The 18,613-nt window shown below is 36.7% G+C and overlaps 1 protein-coding gene across 2 annotated transcripts in view; it reads right to left on the bottom strand.

The window, feature by feature from the left end:
* The window catches only part of RAVER2 (ribonucleoprotein, PTB binding 2), a 113,381-nt gene that overhangs the window by 59,240 nt on the left and 35,528 nt on the right, over positions 1–18,613 (bottom strand). For both annotated transcript variants that reach the window (XM_060089911.1, XM_060089913.1), the window contains exons 3-5: positions 13,058–13,527; positions 10,281–10,472; positions 2,994–3,120 (exon numbers count right to left, since the gene is read on the bottom strand). In XM_060089911.1, coding sequence (XP_059945894.1) covers positions 2,994–3,120; positions 10,281–10,472; positions 13,058–13,527 — 789 coding nt within the window. The remainder of the gene's footprint in view (positions 1–2,993; positions 3,121–10,280; positions 10,473–13,057; positions 13,528–18,613) is intronic.

The following is an 18,613-nucleotide window of genomic DNA, read 5'->3' as shown; positions in this document are numbered from 1 at the left end:
TATGGGAACATATGTATATGTATAACTGATTCACTTTGTTATAAAGCAGAAACTAACATGCCATTGTAAAGCAATTATACTCCAATAAAGATGTTAAAAAAAAAATAATAAAAATAAAAATATACTTTACTGATAGAGTTGCATAGTCAAAAAATAAATAAATAAAATGAGACCACTGGTCTGGAGAACAGAAGACAAAGAAAATCAAAGATGACTAAGGTTTCATGATAGCTGTCTTCAACATTAGAAGGCTTTTCTTATGGAAGAAGGAATAGATTTATTCTGTGTTTCCTCATAGGAAGAACTAGAATAGGTGGCTAAAAGTCATAGAAATCACCATCTAATATAAGGGAAAACCTAGTAATTAAATATGTCAAACCAGGGAATAGCTGCTTTGGAAAATAATGAGCTGCTCTATGCTTTGAGTAGTCAAGACATGCAAAGGATATCACTATACCATTAAAATTGTAGAAGGGATATCTGACTGCATAGTAGGCTGAGCTGGTCACCTCTAAAGCTACTTCTTACACAGAGATAATTGATGATTATATGAAGTACTTAATATGAACATTGTTGGTATAATAAAGAATTTAACTGGTCTTTGTCTTTGGTTTCTGGAAGGAAAACTCTAAATCCTTGGAATTTCCCCAGAGATCGGAGTGTCTTTGTTATGCTGATGAGGTGACTCAGTGTGGGCCCCTAGATGGCTTCAGGATGGGGGCTGGTCATACCAGAAAGACCTACCATGTGATTAGAGGACTAGGGCTGTGAGCAATATGGTATCAGCCTAACCTCCTGACTTCCAGGGAGAGGAGGGGGACTGGAGATAGAACTCAGTAACATGGCCAGTCATGCCTACATAGCAAAACCCCAATAAAAACTCTAGACACTGAAGTTAGTGCAGTAGGGAGTTCTGGCTAATTAATACACACGTGTGCTGCAAGGCAGATGTGCTCTGATTCCATGGGGAAAGAGCATAAAAGCTCTGCAGTCAGGACCTTCCAGTCTGGAAGCCCTAAGTCTCTTGATTAGGCTATTTCTGAGTTACATCTTTTATAACAAAACTGTAATCATAAGTACAGTAAGTTCCCTACATACGAACCTTCAAGTTGCAAACTTTCAAAGATGCAGATGTGTGTTCACACGTCCAATCACGTAAATTAGTTTACGTGGCTGGCGTACCTTGTCATGTGTGTGCATCCTCTACAAGTGGTTGTGCTTTTGTGTACTTTACTGTACAGTATTGTATAGAGTACAGTAGTACAGTATCTTTATTTCAAACCCAGGATGTCTGGAGGCAAGCATAAAAGCAGCGGTGATATAGCTGGTACTGCTAAGAAGTGCCAGGAATTGGAGGCCCAGAGAAAGGATGAAGAGAGACAAGAGGAAGAAGAAGTAACTAAAGAACCGAAGAGATTCATGACACAGGAAATGGCAAGGGGATTTTCTTTATTTGAGGAGGCACTGTTAGTTTTGAGGCACAGGACCCGAACGTAGAATGGTACACGAAGGTTGCAACAGCTGTTCAGAGTGCAATCCAGTGCTACTGTGTCATCTATGACGAGAAAAGAAGGCCTATTACCCAGACATCACTGGATCATTTTTTCAAGAGGGTGGATAGAATTGAATTCAGCAAGGAACCAGAACCAGAACCTGTGCCGTCAACATCAGGCATGAGTGAAAGTGCAGCTTGCCCTCCGTCTCCTATCACTGACAATCCTTCAGCTCTACCACCTCCCACCTCCTCTCCCTCCTCCAGTCAGTAACTCTTCTTGCCTCTTCACTTGATGCCAGCCCCTGGATGCCAACTGTAGTACTGTACTACTGTACTTCTCAAGGTGCTGTACTGTAAGATTAAAAATGTTTTATTTTTTTGTGTTTGTTTTCTATGTATTGTTTGTGTGAAAAGCATTAGAAACCTATTAGAGTACAGTACTATACAGCCGACTATGTTAGTTGGGTACCTAGGCTAACTTTGTTGGACTTACAAATTGGACTTACAAACACGCTCTTGGAATGGAACTCGTTTGTATGGGTGGGGACTTACTGTAGAGTGCTTTCCTAAGTTCTGTGAGTCTAACAAATTATTGAACCTGAGGGGGTCACAGGAACCCCCAAATTTGAAGCAAGTTAGTCAGAAGTGAAGGTGACCAGGGGACCTCTGAAGTTGTGGCTGCTGTCTGAAGTAGGGGCAGACCTGCTGGGGACAAAGCCCTTACTTGTAGGATCTGTGTTAACTCTAGGCAGTTGGTGCTAGAACTGAACTGCAATACACTAGTTGGTGTTAGACCAGTTGGAGCTGAAACAGAATAAATATATTTAATCTAAACATTCGTAATCTAAAGCTTAGTGTTGAATATAGGCATTCATTTCCTCATAATGATAAAACATACATTTTGTGTATGTACAGTTGTGCATTTCAAAAGGTAAATAAACTCTTCTCAACGAATACTAAATATTTAATGTATGCCAATATTATAAAAATTTCCATAATACTTAGAAAATGATGCTTTTCTCATTTTCTAAAAAGTGAAACAATTTCACAATGAAAAAGAAAGAGCAGAGAGGAAACAGACCTTTAGCACTTTCCAACAAAGTAATTCTGCCAAAAATATTACATAGAAAAGTATCATATCCTTTGTTTAATATAGGCTGTAACAATGTAGTATATTAAATATTACCTTATTAAGCCATGTGTTACCTGGTTTACAAATTCATGTCAACCAGTAACTAAACTGAAGGTTTAATATTTAATACGTATTAATAGTTTTTTTAAAAAATCAGGAAACCCATAAGCAGTTTGTCCCTATCAAAAACAGTCAAAACATATTTTCACCTCAGATTAATTAAAATAAATTATATCTTATATATTCACTGATAAATTCTAGAAAAAATAAATATTTTTGGACTAATTTAAGTGTGTTTTTCATGTAAAACAGCACAATTAACTTCATGCCAACATTCTACGTTTAATCAGCACACATGAAGTTTACCTGGTTTAACAGTTCGCCCGCAGAGCTGGGGTTGTAGAAGAACTTGTAACATGGCAGGGTTGTTTAAACTTTTCATAATTTGCACTGGATTTGGCTCTGGAAGTAAGCCCTTTTGATTACTGTGCATCTTCGATGAATACAGAAATAGAAAACATTAGAACAAGGATAAGCACAAAGATGAAACTGTAAAGGCTTTTTTCCAGAAATTCTCATTCACCTGATAAGATCGATTTTATGATAACCACAATTTGCTTTATATTATATACTTGTTGTACACATTCTACCACAATTCCTAACTATAAGATATTCTACCATACAACATACGCTGAAATCTTCATAGAATGTTTCAGTTAAGTAGAAATTGGCTTTAAGAGGACTAATGATTTAGTCAGATAAATCTCTTCATACAAGTAGAAAGATATCAGGGGAATCTGAATTTATTAACAGGGAGGTAACCTGTTGACACAGGATGAATATTTTGATACTGTAGAAGAACCTTACTACAATGTTGATCTAAAGTTTAATAATGTGGGATGCCTTACAAAGCAACATTTTTCTTATAATAACGGTCTTTAATTCATTACCTTAATCTCTAATATGAGACAAAGATGAACTGGCCTTACATACATGTAATTGGGTAGCTTCCTAAATATATGAAATTGTTCTCAGATTTTAAAAGCCAGCTTGATAGATGAGAATATTAATATAATGATGTAAAAGGAAAACTATAAACTTCCAGCCAGGAGAAAATGGAGAACCGACAAGGATAACTGGATTCCCTCTCTCATCCCAAGCTGTGACATTAAGAGGGAGAGGGTGATGGATTGAGAACCTGACACTAAACCCGTGAGAAATCCCTGGACAGACACAAGGTAGTGCCTCAAGAGTGTGAGAGAGGCTGGACCCACAGACAGGATAGCTTGGGGAAGGGCCTTTTAGTTGTGTAACTGTTTCTTCCTCCACATCACCCCCTAGGGATCATGGCTAGGAAAAAGCAGGAAAACAGCAGCATCAGTCCAGTGACTGCCTAGGAGCAGTGAATTAACAGCAGGGTGTCGTGCAAACTCAGAGACAGTGGGGACCATGTAACACTAGGTAGAGGCACCGAAAACTTCCTTCCCACATCCTCCAACCTTCTGTACTTCCTTCCTCCCACTGGGAAGGGTGGAAGAGTTATAATAGAGGAAGGCAGAACTTGGAAAAGAGCAGGGTTGGAAGAAGAGATTAAGAGGCTCTAAGGGGCAGGGTTGCCTGGCTGGGGTGGGAAAGGGCTGTGGTCAAGGCCAGATGGTCAAGGCAGAGGTTCTCAGCCCTAGGTTCCTGCCTGCCTTCCCTAAACCCTAGCTGAGACCAGCCTTCAGCACTCCTCCTCCATCTCCAGCCCCTCAATCTCTAAACGCTCACATACAAAGAAGCCAACTGCCATACCCGCCTACCAAAGGAGATATGTATCCACAGAACAAAATAACTAGGCACCGGGAGAATGTAGCCACAAAAACTAAAGGCAACAAACTGAAGCACCTATAAGAGACAAAGCAGAATTAAAGGATAGGAAATAATAAGAATGTTAACTAAACATAACAGACATCCTTAAAAAAGATAATATATTTTTATTGGTAACATGAAACAAGGACAAGCAGTTATAAAGAACAACCAATTAGAAATATGAAGTATGAAAAACACAACTGTTGGAGAAAAATAATAGCAGCCATCACTATATATACTTGGCATTGTTCTAAGCATGTTACATGGATTAGATCCCTTAATGCCCCAAAACAACTCTATAGGGTTTGTGTTTTTACCCCCATTCTATAGGTGAGGAAACTGGAGAAACTCATGAAACATTATTCTTAACCTCTACTCTGTGCTTTAACAGATAAGTTAAACAGTAGAATATATGCGACTGAAAAACAAAATAGTGATCTGAAAGGTCAGGTCAAATAAACTTCCCAGAATACATGAGCAAAGGATAAAGAGGGAAATACAAACAAAGTAAAACATGGTAATGAAAAATGCAAACAAAACAAGAGAAAACCAAGGCAATGAAGGACTAGAAGTCTTAACATCTATATAATAGGAGTCCCTGAAGGATTAGGAAAAAAAGGGAATCTTTGAAGAAGTAATGGCTGAGAATTTCCCAGTATTAAAGAAAAATTAAAGACCACAAAATGAAAGGGTTCCAAATATGATATAGAAAAAAGCACACACCTGGTTACATTTTTTTGGTGTGAAATTTAAGAACATCAAACACCCCTCCCATACTAAAAACTTCCAGTGAGGAAGAACATATCTCAAAAAAAAAAAAAAAAGAAGCAGATTAATATCATCTTCACTCTCAAAGCGTCAACCCTGGATTTAAGAAGGCAACAAATTAATATTTTCAAATATTAATTTGCAGAAAAAAACTTTGAATCTAGATTTTTATATTCAGCTAAGCTATTACTTAAATATGGAAAAGAAATAAAAAATATCCCCAGCCATACACAGTCTAAAAAGTTTTTACTACATGAAACCCTTTCTGAAAATGAGAAATGAGAATAAATGCATGATGATATTACATGATACATGCAAATTAGGGTTTATAATATCACAGTTAATTTTAACCTTGTATACAAAAGCCAGGACCATAAAAACAAAAACATTAAGGTTGGGAATTCCCTGGTGGTCCAGTGGTTAGTACTTGGTGCTTTCACTGCCGTGGCCTGGGTTCAATCCCTGGTTGGAGAACTAAGGTCCTGCAAGCTGTGCAGTGCAGCCCCCCCCCCCAAAAAAATTAAGGCAATCTTAAAGTAAAAATGTACTGTATGTACTCCCAATATGGTGGCAGGTGGGGTAGAAGGAAGAAGCAGGATGGAGTTTAGAATGAACTAAGTGGGAAGAAAGAGATACTGATCAACCTAGGGGTGTTAATAAGTTAGGAACAATCACAAGTAGGATAAAACAGAACATCTCACTCTCGAAGCAGAAGAAGAAAATTCTAATTTATCCAATAGTAGATGGGAAATGAAAATAAAGGAAAAAAGTATAGTTTAAAAAAAACATGACAAGTGTTGGTAAACAGTACAGAGGTTCCTCGTAAAATTAAAAATAGAACTACCATATGACCCAGCAAGTCAACTTCTGTATTTATCCAAAGAAAACAAAAAATACTAACTCGAAAAGATATATGGACCCCATGTTCATTGCAGCATTATTTACAATAGCTAAGATATGAAAACAACCTAAGTTTCCAAAAATGGATGAACAGATAAAGAAAATGTGGTGTATGTATACAGACAATGGAATAGTATTCAGCCATAAAGAAGAATGAAATTTTGCCATTTGTAGTCACATGGATGGACCTTGAGGGTATTATGCTAAGTGAAATAAGTCAGGCAGAGAAAGATGGATACTGTATGATCTCACTTATGTGTGGAATCTAAAAACAAAAACAAAACCAAACCATAGATACAGAGAACAGACTGATGTTTGCCAGAGGGAGCGGGTGGAGGGTGAGTGAAATGGTAACGTGGGTCAAAAAGTACCAACTTCCAGTTATAAGAGAAGTAAGTCATGAGAATGTAATGTACTGCACAGTGACTATGACTACAGTTCATAATGCTCTACTGCATATTTGAAGGTTGCCAAGAGAGTAGATCTTAAAAGTTCTCATCACAAGAAAAAAAAATTTTGTGATTATGTGTGGCGATAGATGTTAACTAGACTTACTGTGGTGATCATTTCACAATATATACAAATACTGAATCATTAGTTGTACACTTGAAATCTAATATAATGTTGTATATCAATTATATCTCAAAAGAAATCTATATCAGAAGAATAGCTTTTAAAAATTCCTAGGTGGCTATAAACTGGAAAAAAACCAATAATTAAGCTAAAAGGAAATCATAACAAAAATTGAAACATTCATAATATAAAATTTATGACACATAAGTATAGCATTATAGAAGTAAGCTTACTTTAACTATGTTCATCAGAAAACAATCTAAGCTGAAAACAGAGGAGCTAACCACTGATAACATTAAAGATGGGCAGCGGTGTGGGGGGGAGAGTAAATCCAAAGAAGAAAGAAGCAAGGAGGTTATAAAGATAGGGCAATAAGCGAAAGATAGAAAAAAGAGAAATAATGAACAAAACAAAAGCTGTTTCTTTGAAAGGCAAAATAAATAGTTTGCAAGACTGATCAAGGGGAAAAAAAAGGAAATGCAAATAAATAAAATATACGATAAAAAGAGGAGACTAGACATGACAAATTTTAAATAAAATTTTATAAATAGCTATGTGCCAATAAATTTAAAAACTCAAAAGTGGATAAATTTGGAGAATATAATCAAATGTCACATATAGTGCACAGAGAGAAAAATAAAACTAATAAACCTAATATCCACAGAAGAAACTTAAGTGGTAATCAATGATTTCCTTCTGGAAGAGGCTCAAGGAGTAAGTCTACACAGTTTCATAGATGAGATCTCTCAAACTTTCAAAGAACGGATGACCCCGATTTTATACAAACTGATCCATGAAATGGAAAGAAAAGGAGAAGGGGGAGAAAAATGTGTAAATCATTTAATGAGGTCAATGTTCTCTTGATTCCAAAATTAAGTAAAAATGGTACCCCAAAATTTAAGCATTTTGACTTATGAGCACATTTGCACATATACCAAATAAAATATTATCCAATAAAATCAAACAATGCATAGGAAAAAAAATCATTATCAATTAGGATTTACAACACAAGGATAGAGTAACATTAGAAAAACCTATCAATTGGATTCAGCACATTAATGAACTTAGGGAGAAATCACATGAAATTATCGCAATAGTTGTAGAAATACTCTGATAAACATCAATACCTACTTATGATTTTTTTTTAAATCAGAAAACTTGATAAAGGATATGTACCAAGAATCTACAGAAAAAAAATCAATGCAGCACATTACTTTTAAGACTGAGAAAAATTTAAGATTCCTCACTGTTACTAATACCTAAACATGAAGGGCCCTGTATGCCATGGTAAGGAATTGAAATTATGCACGCATTAAAGAATATTAAGCAAGAAAGTGACATAATCTGGTTTGAGGATGAGAAAGATCACTCTTGTGGGACTATGGAAGATGGGTTAGAATAGGGAAGACTAACGACATGGCAACCACATAGCAGGTTATTCGAACCATCAAGGTGAGAAAAATGAGATCCTGAGTAAAGTAACAAAGATGCTGACAAGTTTCAAGGATTTAATAGATACCAGGAGGTGGAACTGAAAGAATTTGCTAATATTCTCGACATCTTGATCTAGGGAGTAGGTGAAGAAGACCAATCATGATTAACTGAGTTTTTAATTCAGACAGTTCTAGTTTGAATGAACTGATGCCATACATAGATATTATAGAACACAGAAAAGCAGGTCCCAGAGAAAAATAGTTTTCTTTTGGAAATGTTGAAATTGAACTATTTATATAACATCAAAAGGGGCTGTTTAAATATCATTTGGAAATACAGATTTAGTGCTTAGAGCAAGTGGGTCCAAAAATATATGCTTGGAAATCATCACTGGTAGGCAATAACTAAAACCACTGGAGTGCTGAAGAGGAAGAAAGTGAGGAGGCCAAATACAGAAGGCTACTGATAGCAGCCCTTCGGGAAAGAGAAGAAAGGGGTGGGACGGTTAGACAGGTAGGAAACAAACGGTAGGCAGAATTCAAGGTAGTAGGCGTTCGGTCTTATATTTTTTTAATATTTATTTTATTTGTTTTCCTTATTTTTTATTTTTCTTAGCTGCGTTGGATCTTAGTTGCGGCACACGGGATCTTCATTGAGGCATGCAGGATCTTTCACTACTTTTCTCTCTAGTTGTGGCGCGCGGGCTCCAGGGCGCGTGGGCTCTGTAGTTTGTGGCACGCGGGCTCGCTCGTTGAGGCGCACGAGCTCAGTAGTTGTGGTGCGTGGGCTTAGTTGCCCCACGGCATATGGGATCTTAGTTCCCAGACCAGGGATCGAAGCCACGGTCCCTGCATTGGAAGGTGGATTCTTTACCACTGGACCACCAAGGGAAGTCCCAGGAGGTTGGTTTTAAATGTTGCAAAGAAACCAGGCAAAGAAAGACTGAAAAGGACCTTTTCGACTGAATATTAAGAAATTCCTGTTAATCTTAAAGAGAACAGATTCACTTGAATAGTGGCGGCAGAAACTATATTGCATTGGACTGAGAGGGAAATGAGAAAAGAAGAAAAGGTGACTAGTGGGACCTAATTGTTCAAGAAGCTCCAGTTGTGAGGGAAAAGTATTACAAAGGCTCGTATTTAGAGAGGATTTTTAAAGGAAAAGATTTGAGCGTATTTATAAGCAGGTGGGATAGAGCTAGTGAACAACAAGTGAAAGTAAGTAGAAAGGTGAGGATGAAGATCCTTGAGGATGGGGGACATGGGCATGAGCCCCTGCTTTGGCAGGAGGAGGCACAGCCCTCCCTCCGAGAGAACAGGGATCTTTGTTTTGTTCACTGATGAATCCTAAACATCTCTGACATACCTACCATGCAGTGGGTACCCAAAAAGTATTTATGGAATGAATGCTATTTAAGAGAAAAAATGGGGGCACTTTTGCTGGGGGAGTGTGAGAAAAGTTGAATGAATGAGTCCAGCACATGGCCTTTATATTTCTATAAAGTAGGAGCCACGATCATTGGATAGAAAGAAGGACAAAGACAGGAAAAGAGTGAAGATTTGAGAGAGTCACTGTAGAAAATGGAAAAGAGTGGCTGACAAGAGACAGCTAGTTTTGCTGGGGGATCAGCTATAAACAAATGCCAGACATTTGTAAGGCCACCAAGCCACCTAGTTGTTTCTTTTTCTCCAAGAGGACAGAGTGTGCCGCCTGCAAAAGTGGTGACTAGATATTTTCAGAATTGGAAACTTAGCAACTGTGCCATGTGCACAAAAATGAGGAGCCACCTCCCGCTACTTCTACTATGGATACTTATGAACACTGAAAAAGGGGGCACCTTGCACTCACTCAAAACTTATAGAACAGGAACTCAAACATTTACTGAATAAATGAAGTTTCCTCAAAATTTTTTCTTGAGATGAATACACGTTATGAAACACAGTTTCTTCTTTTGTATTGACTCCTGGCTTGATTTGGCAGAGGTACCATTTAGCCAGTCAAAAAAAAAAAGAAGGGTTATCTTTACATAATAAAAATATATTGAAGGTCCAATCAATGATTGACTAGTTTGGATAGATTAAAATGCTACTTGAATTTTTTTATATCCTAAAAGAAGAACAAACTTACCACGCGTTGAGCTGCTATCAATGCCGCTAATGTACTTCGCCCTGGTGCTCCCGGGGCACAGAAGGAAACTTGAACTTTGCTTCCCTTGATGGCCATACCATCAGCTGCTTGTTGAACCTCTTCAGCGTGCTCTGCAGTGCTATATTCAACCACCGCAAAGCCACCAACATAACTACCTTCATCCTGTGCAAGCTGATGTGATACATTTATTAAAAAGGGAATTCTAATATTTAGCTAGAAATACTTATTTACAAGTATGTCATCTAAAAATTCAAGGACAAATGTCTCAGAGCATGATACTGGTGAAAATAATGTATTCTTTCCTTCTGAAAATAAAAGTTTACTAGTTGGGTACATGCAGTCCTTCTAGAAGATGGGAAAAGTAAGATTCTGTCAGGTTTCTTTCTTTTTTTTTTTTTTTTATTGCGGTACGCGGGCCTCTCACTGTTGTGGCCTCTCCCGCTGCGGAGCACAGGGATCCGGACATGCAGGCTCAGCGGCCATGGCTCACAGGCCCAGCCACTCCGCGGCATGTGGGATCCTCCCGGATCGGGGCACGAACCCGTGTCCCCTGCATTGGCAGGCGGACTCTCAACCGCTGCGCCACCAGGGAAGCCCTGTCAGGTTTCTTTTTACTTCTTTGAATCTCTGATTTATTTTAAAAGTCAATGTTCAAATGATAATAGTCCCTATATATTAAGATATATATATAACTAATAATTTATAGAAAAATATGGGACACAACAATTAAAACTTTCTTTAAAATAAATTCACCAGATACGCAGATGATGAAACATGCTGAACAATTACTGGATCATAAATCTATGTAAAATAACATTTGCATTATCAAGAGAAGAAAGGTAGAAGGAACCACATTCAAAGTTTTTTAAAATATTTTAGGCAGATCCCAGGAATTTGGTGAAGTATACCAAAGCAAACCTTATTTAGGAAAACTGTGCCCCAGGTTTGTTTAAAATACCATATGCAGAACACAACCTTTTTCTGAATGTGCCCCAAATAAACTCCTGCAATGCAGAACTCAATTTATTTCCAGTCACCCACCTGTAAGAGTGTAAAAGAAGATACTAAAGTCCTGGATCTGTAAAGACTGGTACAAAGAGCAAAAGTAAGAACAAAATAAGCCACTAAAAAGTTTCTAGAGCAAAAGTAAGAACAAAATAAGACACTAAAAATTTCTAAGTGTTTAACATGTCTGAATCATCTTAAACACACTGATGCTATAAAGTGATAAATGTGATAAAATTCAGCTTCGTATGTCTTTGAGAAGACACATCTACAATACTTCTATTTGAATTTGGCATCCCATAAATTGATACTACAATTAAATCATTTTCCAGTCCTTTTTAGTTTCTTTTCTTATTTTTGAAGCTTTTTGTGTAGTAGACTGAATTTCTATTTTTTCTTCACATTCTTCCTTCCTTTTAAAACTGTCCTCAAATATTTTTTCCACCAAAAAACTTCTTCCATTTGCATGGGAGAAAGGAAAAATATCTACCGCTTCCAAACATTTCTCCTACAATCTCATTCCCTTTAACCAAACCAAATCTTAAAATCAGATTTGTAAAAGCCATTAGTCCCTCTGTTCCCTTCTGTGTCTTCCATATAGTCTATGTCAACCTACCAAGCGAGACAGCCTGACTTTAACAGATCTACTGATAAAGGCATTGTAAAGTGGCTTTATTAACCTTTTGAAAACTTCTAAAATATTTTTATTATTCCTGGTTCATTATAACCTTCATGCCAAAAAAATTACACTATCATTTTAAGTCTTTCAAAAGACAAAGTCATTTAAATTCCATAGCGTCAGCAGTTTTAAAGAAGAATATTTACATTCAGTATGAGAGCCATTTAAATATGTAATGGCCTGACTTGTCATCTAGTGAATTTTCCATTATTTTGAAATATTTTAACAGAAGCTAAATGATCACTCACAATTATTGTAACTTTTTTTTTTTACCAGATGGAAAGCTAGACTAGATAACCTCTCAGTTGTATACAGTATATGTTTTTGCCTATTTAGTAGAATATATTTAATTTTACTCAAAGTGCTTGAAAATTCTTACCAGTTTTGTCAGTTTTCAGGATCTTCTCTAAATGTCTCACTTACCATGACCCCATTAAAATAGAATAATGCATTCTTTTTACACCTCATAACACTTTTCTATTTTCCATCATATCAGTCTTCATACAGGATTTACAATTATCTGCTTGTCAGTCTCTTCCACAAACTTGTGCGGTATTAAGAGAGTATCTTTCTATTCTCTATATTTCTGACATTTAGCAATATAGTGTCTGGCACTGAGAAGGTGATAAACAAAATGTGGGTGGATAAAAGGATCAATGCATGAATGGTTCAAGAGTGGATGGAATGAGAAGGTGGATGTGTTAAGTGATGGGTTTGTTAAGACATACATAATTACATAAAGACAATATAGTTTGGCCCATCAACAAAAGGGATTGATTTAAAATTTACCATCATGTGAATTGGGAGATTGGGATTGACATATATACACTAATATGTATAAAATGGATAACTAATAAGAACCTGCTGTATAAAAAATAAATTTCAAAAATTCAAAAAAAATACAAAAATAAATAAATAAAATTTACCATCATATTAAAGTGTTCATTACAGACTCAATTAGAATTAGATTATTCATTGTGATATTTACATAGGTATAATAAATATGTGAGTACATGCAGATACATATGCAGATATTTTTAAATATTTCAAATGATGACTTAAAAATACATACCTGGCAAAACACAGGTTTATGGATACTGGAAAAAAACTGCAAAAGCTCCTCTGAATCCCTGTAGTCACTAGGGAGTTTATCTATACAAAGGCACTTAGAATGAATGAGCTCTGCGGCCAAGAGATTAACATCCATCCACTGTGCAAAGACAGCTGATGCTCCCAACTGTTTACCCAATAGCTCCAATCTAGCCTTTGCAGCAAAGTCCTTTTTCATGTATTCCACAAATCCATAGCCTTTGGAATGGCCAGTAACTTCACTGTAGACCAGAAAACATCTCTCAACATTTCCATAAGCACGAACAAGTTCTTCAAACTCTTCTAATGTAAAAGAAGTGGGCAAGTTGGTAATACACAGCAAAGCATCTGTTGGCTGGAGCTGGACTATTAAGTCTTTTCCTCGAAATGAGTATTGATGAAACATCTGAATTGCATTCTGGGCTTGTTCTCCATTCAATAATGTAACAAAAGCTGGAAGAAGATAAAATGAACGAGAGTTTTCTGAGCCAGTGTTTTCAAGCTTTTCTGACCATGACCCACAGTAAGGGAATACATTTTATACCTGTGCCTCAGTACATACATACATATATATATTTCCAAAACAAAAGTATCAGGAGGTAACACTTCTATCATGTGCAATGCACTCTGATATTTTCTGTTCTATTTCATTATTTTTAAATGCTGACACCTTCACTTAACTAATTTTATGACCAGTAACTCAAAAAGTATACAAATTATATTAGGAGCTCCATTCTAAGATACCACAATATTCTGGGGGTGGGGGGGTAATCTTTTCAAACTACATACAGACTTGATATTTTTCCTCAGTTAACACGTGATACAAAATTTTATGAACTTTTATTTCTTCTCAGAGATTTCTAAAAGACCCTATTTGATAGCAAGAACCTAAAAAACAAAGGCACAGCAAAAAGACACCAAGATGCCCAGAGGAAGACAATTCTCCAATTCATGTATATGTTTCCTTAAAATAAAATAAATTACATTGAAACAACACACACACAAAATTTGGTATGCTCTTTGGATGAACAATATGGTATGAAAAGATCACAGGATTATTATGATATTGACAAGTAGCTTAACTTTGAATCTTTGGTAAAACAAACCCCTAAAAATTAAAAAATCTGTCCTGTTTACCTAATGAAGTTGTTCCAGCATTAAGCAACAAATACATATGACAATTTGTAAAATCTAAAACATGATACAAATATAAAGTTCTAAATCAATGAAATATCACACAGACATGCGTATCTGATAAGATTTTTGAGCAATATTATAAGAAAAATTTAAAATGCCAAATAAAAGAAACAACACAGGGCAAACCACAAACTACAAACACACTGCTCTCTCAACCTTCCTACCTCTCCCTCTTCTCTCCCGCTCTGGAACACACAGTGGAGTTGCTCCATATAAGCATCTAACTTACCCAAATTCAATGATAACAACATGGCAAATATGTACAAAGCAAGAGAGAAAGAAGAATTTAAACAGTGTGGACAATCCTGCTTGTCATTTCACTCAATCTGCTCTTCCCTCAGCTGGTCTTAGTGCCCACGCAGCTCTCAGACTGAGCATCTCACCACACTTTAACACTTAAAGAAACACATTTTTCATTTAACATGATCTCCACATACAAGGAAACTACTTACAAAGGAATAGCTAACTCTTCCAACACTAGGGGGGAAAAATGGCTTTGCTGCACTTATTGAGAAAATATCTCTTGGTTTCCAATAACCCCTTTTAATGAACTTGAGTTATTTTGATTTTATGCCTTTCTTCCCTTATGCTGACACAGAATACCATTGAATGATATTTTGCTAAAACCAGCAAACAAGCCAACAACAATTTGTAAATACTGGTTATGTTCCTATACCAGCTCATAAGCTCATCAGTTCATATTTGATTTGAATTCTCTGGGTATTTGAAACTGTTAACCATTCCCTTCCTTAACTTCCTTGATAAAGTCCTTCCTGATTTTCTTCATACCTGTCCAAGCGCTCCTTCTTCCATCTCCTTTGCTAGATTTTTCTCCACTCACACCACTCACACCTGTAAGGTGGTAATCCTTTTTTTTTTTTAATTGGGGTATAGTTGTTTTACAATGTTGTGTTAGTTTCTACTGTACAGCGAAGTGGAGTTCCCTGTGCTATACAGCAGGTTCTTATTAGTTATCTGTTTTATACATGTTAATGTATATACGTCAATCCCAATCTCCCAATTCATCCCATCTTACCCCTCCCACTTTCCCCCCTTGGTGTCCATACATTTGTTCTCTACATCTGTGTCTATTTCTGCCCTGCAAACCGGTTCATCTGTACCATTTTTCTAGATTCCACATATATGCGTTAATATACAACACTTGTTTTTCTCTTTCTGACTTACTTCACTCTGTATGACAGTCTCTAGGTCCATCCACGTCTCTACAAATGACCCAGTTTCGCTCCTTCTTTAGGGCTGAGTAATATTCCAATGTATACACGTATGTAAGGTGTTAATCCTTAAGGTTGTTTCTTGGCAGAGTCACACACAGTGACAGCCATATGACTGTACCCAGCAGCCCTGAGCCATCAACCTCTCTTCTCTATGCCCTCTTCCCCTGGGCACTCATGTCCATGCCCATTTATTCAGTCTCATGTACCAGGTACTGTGTTGGGCACTGGAAAGGAGTTGGTGAACAAAACAAATAAGATCCCTTTCAACAAGGACCTCACAATCCAATAGAGGATGACAGAGATTTGATAGAGAGTTACAAGTGTAATGCTATCAAAGAGGAAGTATGAGGGCTATGGAAGCAATTAAACAGAGCAAAATGGCTAGTCTGGGGGCTCCTAGAAAGCCTCCTATAGGCTGTTAACTCTTAAATCTATGTTTCTAGTCCTCAGTTCCACATATATCCACATACTGATTCACACATGACCAAACATAACTCACAATCTTCATCCTCTCCCTACCATTCCCCTAAAATCCCAACATTGTTCAGCTTCCTTTATTCTCTATTTCAGTTGCTAGCATCACAACTCACAAATCAGAAACCCGGGAGTTACCCTAGACCCTATCTCCTTTAACTCCCACATAAAAGGAATCCTCAAATTCTACCCTCCAAATAGGCCTTGAATCCATCCTCTTTTCTTCATTCTTCTAGCTTTTCTTCTTTTTCCACAATGACAATAGAGCGATCTCTCAAAAACAAAAGTTTAATTGTGTCTGCTTACTGCTTAAAATGCAATCATTTGGTATCACCGATGAAGCCAAGCCTCAGCGCAGTTATCATGTCCTACCAGGCCACTTTTTTTTTTTTTTTTTACCATGATCAAGCTTGGTTTATTTCAGGAATGCAAAATTAGTTTTATTTTAAAATAGCAATCAAGGGTATATGGGGACACGTGCTCACACACAGCCGATTCACCCTGTCACACAGCAGAAACCAACACAACACTGCAAAGCAACCACACTCCAACAACGATGTAAAAATAAATAAATGAATAAATAAAATAGCAATCAATATAAGTTGCCACGTTACCAGCACAGAAAAGAAAAATCACAGAGTATCTTAGTAGATGCAAGAAAAGATACGTGATAAAATTCAAAGTCCATGCAGGATAAAAATTCTTGGCAATCAGTGGAAAAGAAGGAAACATCCTTTATCTGTTAAAGAATGTCTATAAGGAACCTACATCAAAATTAACGGTGAAAGCCAAAACCATTTACTTTGAGATAGGGCATAAGGTAAGGGTTCTTGTCTCACTAATTTTATTAACATGGGAATGAAGGTCTTTGCCAGTGCAGTAGGACAAATGTAAGAAGTAAAAGACACAAGGGTTAAGAGGAGAGAAATAAAGCCTGTGTGAAAGATACGTTTGAGTGTGTAAAAAATTCAAACGAACCCACCAACAAAGGGCCTACCAGGCCCTTTTGATCTGACTGACGCCAGCCTCAGTAACTGCCATACTTCCCTTCCCCCCCACATTTCTTTATCCTCCAACGACACTGAGTTGTTTGTAGCTCCATAGACAGCAACTTGTTTCAAGCATCTATATGTTACACATGTAATTCCCCTGCCTACGAGATCTCTCCCAATATCTTCAGCCACTCAAACCTTTTAGTTGGCTTTCAAATCCAGCCCAGGGGTTAATGCATCAGGATCTCCAGGAAGCATTCCCTGATGTTCTCTTCCAGTTAGAGTTAACCCTTGTTTTATTACACCTCTGTATTTTGAACATTGAGTGGATTATTGCACACATCACACTTCATTATAATCTATTTGTTTAGATGCCTGCTATCCTATCAACTGTGAGCTCCCTAAATTGCTAATGAATATATCTCCATCAGCTACCATAGTGTCAGGCACACAGGAGAGGATCTGTAAGTGACAACTGAATGGATGAATGTATACATGCATAGATTAACTAGTACATTTTAAAACGGACTTCTTATTTTCCTTCCCTTAGGTATCTGCATTTGCTCAACGCAAATAAGACATTTGATGGTAGAATTTAGGTAACATAATGAAGCAAATTTAAAAGTCCAGGCAGTAGGAAAAAGAGGTCATTGATTCTCTTCTATAGCTTCTTCCATTTCTTTGCAAGGCCAGAAATTCTCTAAAAAAAAAAATGTCCAATTTTCTCACATTGACTCTGTGGAAGTGAAAGATGTCACTTTACAGAGAAAAGGCTATAAGGGATTTGGAGATTAGTTCTGTTTCCATTTTCCTACCAAAATTTTAATATTCGACAATTGGTCCCAATCCTTTCACAAGTCACAATTTTATTTAGCCTTTTGCCATTGCTTGCTCCACTAGTTAATTTATTATTGGGACAAATTTGATGGCAAGCATGCAAAAACTTTTTTCCCTAATGTATCCTATTTTAATACAATGATCTCTTCTTATCTATAACAGAGAGCTCTGGTTTTAAGGTCACAGTTTATAACTGTAGCCATCCTTTATTAATCTATTTATTATTATCTGTTTCTTCAAACACCACCATAACTCCTGAAATCCAAGGCAATGTCATTTAATACAATTACTGAGTTTTTTCATTGTATTATTCTAGTGGGTGATTTTGGCTTTGTAGTATACATCTTTAACTTAACAGTTACCATGAAGTGATACTGGTCTCTTTGTGTATAATCTAAAAACTTTACAACAGTGTACTTCCATTCCTCCCCTCCCAACCTTTGTCTTGTTGCCATGCATATTATTCCTACATGTGTTATAACCTCTACAATATAGTGTTATTATTTTCACTTTAAATGATTATCTTTTAGAGATCTGAATATTAATAAAACAGTCTTTACACACATAAAGACAACATCTGGTATTCTTCATTTTTTTGTGTAGATCCAGATTCCCATCCAGCATCATTTTCTCCATGCTTTATTAAAGAACTTCTTTAAATACTCCTTATAATGCAGGTCTGATGGTGATGAATTATTTCAGCTTTTATATGATTGAAAAACATCTTTCTTCACACTCATTTTTTTTTGCGGTAGCGGGCCTCTCGCTGTTGTGGCCTCTCCTGTTGCGGAGCACAGGCTCTGG

Source organism: Mesoplodon densirostris, chromosome 2, assembly GCF_025265405.1.
Source record: "Mesoplodon densirostris isolate mMesDen1 chromosome 2, mMesDen1 primary haplotype, whole genome shotgun sequence".
Classification (NCBI taxonomy): domain Eukaryota; kingdom Metazoa; phylum Chordata; class Mammalia; order Artiodactyla; family Ziphiidae; genus Mesoplodon; species Mesoplodon densirostris.
The sequence above is the reverse complement of the archived record's forward strand: the minus strand, read 5'-3'. Positions and strand labels throughout refer to the sequence as shown.